At 35.3% G+C, this 8,641-nt stretch overlaps 2 protein-coding genes across 6 annotated transcripts in view; both read left to right on the top strand.

Annotated features, from left to right (window-relative positions):
- Vha100-2 (V-type ATPase subunit a family protein Vha100-2) overlaps positions 1–8,504 on the top strand; it is a 48,569-nt gene extending 40,065 nt beyond the window's left edge. For 4 of the 5 annotated variants that reach the window (XM_018026904.2, XM_026814713.1, XM_026814712.1 and 1 more), the window contains 7 exons: positions 435–647; positions 1,313–1,526; positions 4,042–4,465; positions 4,547–4,674; positions 4,748–4,977; positions 5,239–5,630; positions 7,436–7,532. In XM_018026904.2, coding sequence (XP_017882393.1) covers positions 435–647; positions 1,313–1,526; positions 4,042–4,465; positions 4,547–4,674; positions 4,748–4,977; positions 5,239–5,630; positions 7,436–7,532 — 1,698 coding nt within the window. Of the gene's footprint in view, positions 1–434; positions 648–1,312; positions 1,527–4,041; positions 4,466–4,546; positions 4,675–4,747; positions 4,978–5,238; positions 5,631–7,435 lie in introns of all 5 variants that reach the window. The other variant, XM_018026900.2, reaches the window with a different exon arrangement.
- LOC113464520 (E3 ubiquitin-protein ligase MYLIP-like) lies at positions 6,077–7,148 on the top strand. The gene is made up of 2 exons (XM_026814714.1): positions 6,077–6,807; positions 6,893–7,148. Exons 1-2 carry the CDS (start codon positions 6,602–6,604, stop codon positions 7,131–7,133), a joined length of 447 nt encoding a protein of 148 aa, XP_026670515.1. The 5' UTR covers positions 6,077–6,601; the 3' UTR covers positions 7,134–7,148.
- Positions 8,505–8,641: the final 137 nt, after the last annotated feature.

Raw genomic sequence — 8,641 nt, 5'->3', positions numbered from 1 at the left:
AAATACGTATTGCGATATTTAAATCATAAACGATATGTCTATACTATATAAAATACACTTTATTGATTGATGCTCTGAATTCTCCATTTTCCATAAAAATTTGTAGCCTAACTATCACGTTATCATTGATACTAGCTTTCATAGTATGTATGTATCCAACAGTTATGAGATGACTAATTATTTTGGCAATGAATGTTGAACGAAATACGAATTCACTTACAGTTAAAACTTTATTCAATTTTAATGTATCATCGTACTCTGCTCAACTGCACTCACTATAACATCCTCACATACAACTGCTCACGCGTACATACACACTCATTCACACTGTCGGCCGGGCGCTTCGAATGATAATTCTGACACTAATCAAATAGAAGATTTAGCAAATCGAATAAAACGTTTGTCACCTTTTCTCCTTTTCCTCATTTTTATAGGTGTTAAACCAAACGCAAGATCATCGACAACGTGTACTCCACAACGTGGCTAAAGAGTTGCCTAATTGGTCGGTTATGGTCCGAAAGATGAAGGCTATTTATCATACAATGAACCTGTTTAACATGGACGTAACGAAGAAGTGCCTTATTGGGGAATGCTGGGTACCCGTTGCAGATCTCACCATTATTCGAAACTGCCTCACCGAAGGATCGGTACGTCCATTGATTTCAATTTACCTCTTCTTGTAGAAGCTTACAGACATTCTTTTATATATTACCACTTCGACTGCCAAGTCCCCCAAATTCAGATGATACATAAAGTTTTTAATAAGTTATATCACTTGGATCAGGTTAATGGTTTGAATATAGGCTAATAAAATATGAAAATGTTTTATTATAAAGTGTTTAATTAAAAAGAGTATTCTAATTGGCAGTCAAAGTGTTAAGGACTTTTGCGAAAAACAGTCGTCCTCAACTTAAATCAACTCACGTACACATAATCGTTAACGATTAATTTGACATTATTTCAATTTTGTACTATTATTATTACTAATTATTGAAGCTATTCACTTTGNCATCATTTGTCACGCTATGAGAAGTTTAATAAACATGGCGGCTCTAATTAAAACAGCATATCATTTTTTTTCGATAATACCTTTTCTTTTAATTTTGTAGGATAAACCAAAATTCTTTTCTCTTATACATGAATTTTTAATAAATGAAAAGTCTTGTATTTATGAATACTTATTTTTAATTATTTAGTTGACTGGTAAAGGGTAACAGCTACCTTACGAGATGTACGATTTTTTTGAACATTTGTTTAGTTCAAACGATTTACGCGTTTAATTAAAGTTCTCTGAATAATTTACTTTCTTTAGCGTCTCTGCGGTAGTTCGATACCATCTTTCCTCAATGTTATCTACACAGACGAGAACCCTCCGACATTTAACAGGACGAACAAGTTCACCAGAGGCTTCCAAAATTTGATCGACGCCTACGGCGTGGCATCGTATCGCGAGGCTAATCCGGCACTTTACACGATTATCACTTTCCCCTTCCTATTCGGCATCATGTTCGGCGATTGTGGACACGGTAAGTAAATTGCAATATTCCTAGAATAACAAAAATCAGCCGTTTACCATAAAAGTGGTGTAACTCCATTTTTGCTATTACTGTTATTGCTTCATTTGCTATTACCTCAATTTCATAATAAGCAACTCAAATAACTAGCTTGATAAACTGAAATTGATAATAACGTTAGTCCAGATTAGTGATCCTTCAGGAAGTGACTCGGCACCTATACCTGCCGTCACGAGAGTCCATAATACGCAAAGACCAGTTTTCGGTCGCTGTTTCCATTTATCTCTTTCTCTCTAATGCTTAACATATTTTTGCCACTACTCGGATCTATTCGGTTACCCCCACTACCTCTAAGCTGTGCGAAACTGGTATAGACTCTCGTGACGGCAGGAATACATAGAAGTGTGCCTAAACCGAAAGTTGCATGGTCAAAATGCGAAATGTCAAAATTAATAGCTGAATATGAACTATGCCCACTGTTCATACGTTAGTGAAATAAAAATTAACATTTCAAATGTTTTTTTAGGTATAAAAATGTCGATAATAATAAAGTTATATTATTTTTTATACATATTTATTCCGCGAATTTTGTGTGATGATCGAATCCTGTCGTAAAATAGCAGTGTATTTATCCTTTCGCTTTAACCCTATTTCTGGTTTAAGCGTACTTTTCCGCAGCTAATCAGAAATCATTACTCAGATATCCAGTCACTCCATGGAGAGTCGACAGTTCAAATAGTCACGAAATCTTAATAAATGAATTGCCTATCGCTACAAAATTTGCCGATGTAATCTTTTTAATGAAACCGTGATCGCATCGGTATTTTGATAATACCATTACATTGATTTAAGTGAGATATAGATAAAATGATTAATAACTTAACAATTCCATTAGGTTGTATTATATCTAGTTCATTACATTAATTTAAGTGAGATATAGATAAAATAGTTAATAAATATATACAGGGTATTTGCGAAATCATGGTACAACTCACATAAAATCTAATCGAAAACAAGGAATATAGTTTTTTTATACGGGACGTCATTTTCGAGAAAATCGAGTTATTACTTATTAAACCAGAGGTACAACTGTTGGATTGACCGAGGTGGAATTATTGCGTGGCCCCCGAGATTGCCAGATCTTACTCCTTTAGATTTTTATTTGTGGAATCACGTAAAAGAAATAGTTTATGCCCAAAATAATCAAAATCGGGACTAATTAAAAGGTAATATCGTTCAGGCATTCGAAGCAGTTAAAAACTCGAATACATTAGTTTCGATTCACACTAATTCTAATTAATTACTTCACTAATTCGTCGAGCAAGAATTTGCCTATAACAGCAAGGAAGATATTCCCAACACTTGTAATTTACTAGAAAAGATGAATTATTAAAATTTACGATTTTCTCGACAATGACGCCCCGTATAAAAAAACTATATTCCTTGTTTTCGACTGGATTTTATGTGAGAAATCACCCCCTTGCCGGTTGTACCACGATTTTGTAAACACCCTGTATATAATAATTATTCGTCTAAGTTAGATGGGACATCTTATATTATGTATTGTATGTGGATATAACTGTATCACAGAGTTGGAGATGTTTTAATTGCCGCATTAACAATTAATATGTCAATTCCTTTAAATCTCAATCGAAAATTGGAGTATTTTTTAAGTAAGAATTAAACTTCAATCGTTAATTCGAATTTCTTCAATAATCAAATAATTTTAATTCATAATTACTCAAATCCTCATAAAAAACCGAACATTAATTGGTGTTCGATTGAATTAAAAATTTAATCATTTATCTACAATCCTGTTGTATCACGTATAGCTACGGTGACCATATTTTTGGGTACAAAACCGGGGACAAAAGAAGGTGGGAATTATAACAACACACAAACAGCAAAAAATGACGAATTTGTTGTACTGGATTATTTCATAAATTATTTACTGAAAGGAAGAAAAACAATTGAACAAAAAGAATTGCTTAAAACGAAAAGAATAAGAAACAAAAGTAAAGTCTTCGAGACATAACAAAATCATTTCGAAATTGATCAATCACGAATATTTACATAGAATTAAAAATTAACAAGATTACATTGTAGAAATATCCGATTATTACAATTTATTATTAAAAGAAGAAATTAGTAACTCAGTTGCAAAAGACCCATTTTCATCTTATTCGATGCTATATGTATAATTTATACAAATATGGCGCTAGAAAGTAAATACAGAACATTCTCACATCCAGTATTTCTTAAAAAAAATTTCGGGGGAAGGCTACTAAAATACAGAACTGTCCCCGGAAATACAGAACGGATCACCGTATGTACACGACTTACGTCTTTAAGATTGTTGATTTACGTCGCATACACTGAAACCAATTATTACATGAGTCTGGGATATAGCGATTGCAGATATAATTATCTATAAATGCATAAAATCTGGTCTTCTCATAAGATCCTTTGTATCAACAACTGAAGACATATCATCGGGATTAACAATGTCTGGTGATTTCTGACGCAGGTATAATCCTGACTCTGTTCGGCGTGTATATGGTAGTGCTGGAAAAGAAGTTCCTCGCAGAAAAATCGTCGTCTGAGATATGGAATATATTTTTCGCCGGACGATACATAATCCTGTTAATGGGTTTGTTTTCCATTTACACTGGCATCATTTACAACGACCTGTTCTCAAAGTCATTAAACATATTCGGGTCTAGTTGGGTGATAACGTACGACAATAAAACAGTGTGGAATAATGTTGATCTTACACTGGACCCGGCTACCGAAAGTTACAAACAGTACCCATACCCGTTGGGTATGGACCCGGTTTGGATGCTGGCGGAGAACAAGATTATATTTTTGAATTCGTATAAAATGAAACTGTCCATCATATTCGGTGTCGTGCATATGATATTCGGGGTAATGATGAACATCCCCAATATCTTGTAAGTTAATGTTTCATTTCTCAATGAATACGAAAGGAGAAACATGGCAGAATACTAATTGTGCCTGTATATTCTCTCCAGACATTTCAAGAAATATGAAAGATTCTTCTTTGAACTTCTGCCACAACTGCTCTTCCTCGTTTTATTGTTCTTCTACCTAGTAGTGTTGATGTTCGTCAAATGGTTTATGTTCGACGCGACCTCGCCAGGTTTGTATTCACATTTTAGACGTTTATCCGACCGAATCAATAAAAAGATTAATGTGTTGATACTGTTTTGCAGACATACGATACAAACCCCAGTGCGCGCCTTCCGTGTTGATCACGTTTATTAACATGATCCTTCAGGGAGAATCTAAACAAGCAGAGGGTTGTTCGGCGTTCATGTTCACCGGTCAATACACTCTTCAACTGGTTTGCGTTCTACTCGCTGTGCTCTGCGTGCCAGTGATGCTGTTCGGTAAACCACTTTACTATCTGATGAAGAAGAAGAAAAACGATAGAAAAGTTGTGGTGAGTACTCCGACGTGGCATTAAGAACTTGTAGAAAACTTTCTCCAACCCTTAGGCTAAGAGGTGCTCTTTAGTTTTACTTAAAAGTAAATCATTCCACTTGACTATATAAAAAACTTCGGTTCGTTTGGTACGATTTTAAAACAGTTATTCAATTTCATATAATATGTGTTTTTTGCTTAACTCTACAATTCCAATGATGCAATTTGCTCTTGACTATATGTAGATTTCGACTTATAATGTAATCTCGTTTGTTTTTAGAGTAATGGAACCACGTCCCAGGATATCGAACTGCAAACCGAAGGTTTGCAAAGCGGTCCCTCGAACACTGAAGCCGCATCTGGGCACGAAAGTGATTCGTTCAGCGAATTAATGATATATCAGGGTATTCACACGATAGAATATGTCCTATCAACGATATCTCACACTGCCTCTTATCTACGTCTATGGGCTCTATCGTTGGCCCATGCGCAATTGTCCGAAGTGTTGTGGTCCATGGTGATGAGAAACGGTTTCGCTCCGAGCAATTTTCCGCCCTACATATTCGGCGTTGTCTTGTTCGTCATCTTCGGCGCCTGGGCATGCTTTACCCTCGCTATCCTCGTCATGATGGAGGGTCTCTCCGCTTTTCTTCACACTCTCAGACTTCATTGGTACGTAGAAAAGAAATCATTTAATCCTCAAACTCGCACAATTTTTTAAAAACGGTAAATACTTCTCTCAAATTTGTAACGAGTAAACAATAATTATGAGACAAATTGTAATGGCCAGAAGATCTTAATAGTACGTCACGGAGCGAACGTAGGACAAGAAGTAAGAACGATGACTGCAATGACCATATTTCTGGGACAGAATATAGCCTTTAGCATAGTAGTATATGCATATTTTTCAGTTTCTATATTAACAATTAAATTTGTCTAAATCTCTGATCTCCGTTATAATTCAGCCACGTAGCGTTTCTTAATCTTCCTTTTTCTACTCATTTTCGAATTATCGAGTTGCAAGTTGAAATGGTACCAGGATCACAAGTCTTTTGATTGCCATATTAACAATTGATAATTAAATTTTTCTAAATCTCAATCGACAATTGGAGTATTCTTTAATTAACACGAGAACTACCGGCTTTTTCGATGTACGCGTTTCTCCATTCAAAACCAACCAGTTTGAATGGTCTGGTAATTCTAGTGTTAATTAAAACTCAATTGCCAATCGGTGTTCAATTGAATTAACCCCTTGAACTGGAATTTATTTTCAGTCTGCACTGCTCAGGCAGACAATTTGATTTTCTTAGTTTCAAGAGGAGAGGGGGATTCATATAAAAACTTACAGCTTTGCTGCTCAGTATGTTGCGTCGTCCATTTGCTTTACCGCGATAGCTGGCTACATAAATTTATGCAAACTAAATTCAAACTCTTGCACTCTAGAAGCATGCAAACAACTGTATTAAAGCGATAGACTTACTACGACTTATTTCTCTGAAAAAAAGCTTAAAGTCTCAATTTCGGGCGAGTGCAGCTCGTTATTGTTACTTTACTCAAGAAGATTCATGACGAACCGGTCATTTCAATTCAAAGGGCTTATCTGCAATTCTGTTTACAAGCTTCCGTAGGCTAAATCGAAACTGATGTTTCATCACCTGTACCTTTTCCTTTTCGTTCAGGGGATGAAACCGTCTACCGCCGAGTACTGGCTACTAAAGGAGATATCCAATCTGGATACTTTCGGCCAGGAGATGTTCCACAGTAAATTTGGTTACAACGGAGTGTCGATGATTGGTGTCGGGCCACATGGTATCACGGTTTATCGCAGTCACGACGAGGAAATGCAAAAGTACGTCGATACCTACGTGTCGATTGTTCGGTCAGGAATTTTTTTTTTTGTACGAGATCGATAACGTCCTCTTTGTTTTTCACAGTATACCTTACACGGCGATACAAAGCGCAACGTCCCAGCGTCGAATGTTTCATTTGGTTTACCTATCTCTCGACGGCGGGGAGACTTCGTTGAATTTTAAATTAGACTCGAGCCAATCGGCCAGCGGACTTTACCGGGCGATCACCGAGAAGCACGCGTTTTACAGCTGCGAGACCGTCAGGAGCGCTGTAACCGCCCAATTTATACGGGACTTGAAGGTAATCGGCTACTACATGTTTTAAGCATTCGTTATTGTTTTATTTCGATCCCTATTTGATCACAGCTTACTTCTTTTCTTATTATCTCAAGTTTTCTGTTTCCTTCGTATATATTTTAAAGGGCTTGGGCTCGTTAGTATTATACTTGTAGCCAGTACTGGTACTTTAGTTTAGTATNAGTGGAGGCACGAACTCACGATTTCTCCGTAAAAAATTTCAGTGATCAATAGCAATTAAAATTGCCTGAAACGCGTTCATTATATCTTATTGTTCATTTTTTTTGCAAATTCATTCTCATTCATCTTCTATTTTGTTTTTTGTTTCAGGGTTGAATTTATGAGCAAATTCTACGAGGGCAAGGGTGATCTCTTTCAGCCATTCTGTTTCAAAACTATTTTGGAAACCGACGACACCGAAGATTAAAGTCGGACTCAGCAATAATTACGATTAGACATACATTGTCATGAAAGGCTTCGTTTTAGCTTATATGTAAATCACTGAACAATATAAAAAATAAGAATCATAAGATATTCACAAAGTGTCTTCAACAAAGTTTCCAAACTATCGATTGCAATCGATGCAATGAACCAAAAATGTTTGCATTAATCCTGTGAAAAAAAGTAAGACAATGGTATTCGACGTGTCTTACATCGATTACAAAAATGCCTTTTAACAATTTTTTCGAATAGATGCATATTTCAAATAAGCCTTTAAATGCACTATATCGTACATTTCGGACGATTTACAAATAATTGCGAAAAAGTTATACATGAAATATACGTATTATATAATGTATACTTGGTGTGCGTGAACAACGAAACGGTTTCGAATGAGAAAATTATATTAATGTTACAGATAGGGTTGCAGATTTCTAAAATGCCGCATTCATAATTTTAATCGACAATTGGACTGTTCCTTAAGTAAAAATTAAAGTTCAATGGCTATTTCGATTTTCGAAGTAGCTTACAGGAATATTCTTTTCTCGTCGAAGATATACAACTAAAGATTAGAAAAGTTATTTTTGCTAAACGAAAATTTGTGTAAATATCTTCATTCCATTGACCATTATTTAAAGTATAACGCTGCGATGAACGTATTAGTAATCAACTAATATAATATGACAATTATCATATTATATCTGCACATGTATCATATGTATTAGGGATATAAAAAGGAAAGTATGAAACCTGTGGAGGATGGTGAGAATGTACATTCTATATTATTATACTTGAGTACAAATTATTTTGCGAGTGAAAGTATTGATCCTTCGGTGAAAAAAGAAGCGGCGCCGTTAGACATGTGTATGTATCGAATATACATAGGTATTACAATAATGTCTAAAAAGAGAAAGTGATGCAAATATATACGATTATATTTTAACAACATTTATTTTAACTTTCGCGTAATTTCTTATTGTTTCCAATGCAAGAAGCGAAAAACGTTTAAGGATGTATTGGCTGTACAGTCAGTCCTAAAAGTTTATGTAAGAAAACACTTCATCTTAGAAAAACGCACTTCCTATGATTAAAAAG

Source organism: Ceratina calcarata, unplaced genomic scaffold (genome assembly GCF_001652005.2).
Source record: "Ceratina calcarata isolate Rehan_Ccalc_2016 unplaced genomic scaffold, ASM165200v1 scaffold394.2, whole genome shotgun sequence".
Taxonomy (NCBI): domain Eukaryota; kingdom Metazoa; phylum Arthropoda; class Insecta; order Hymenoptera; family Apidae; genus Ceratina; species Ceratina calcarata.
The sequence above is the reverse complement of the archived record's forward strand: the minus strand, read 5'-3'. Positions and strand labels throughout refer to the sequence as shown.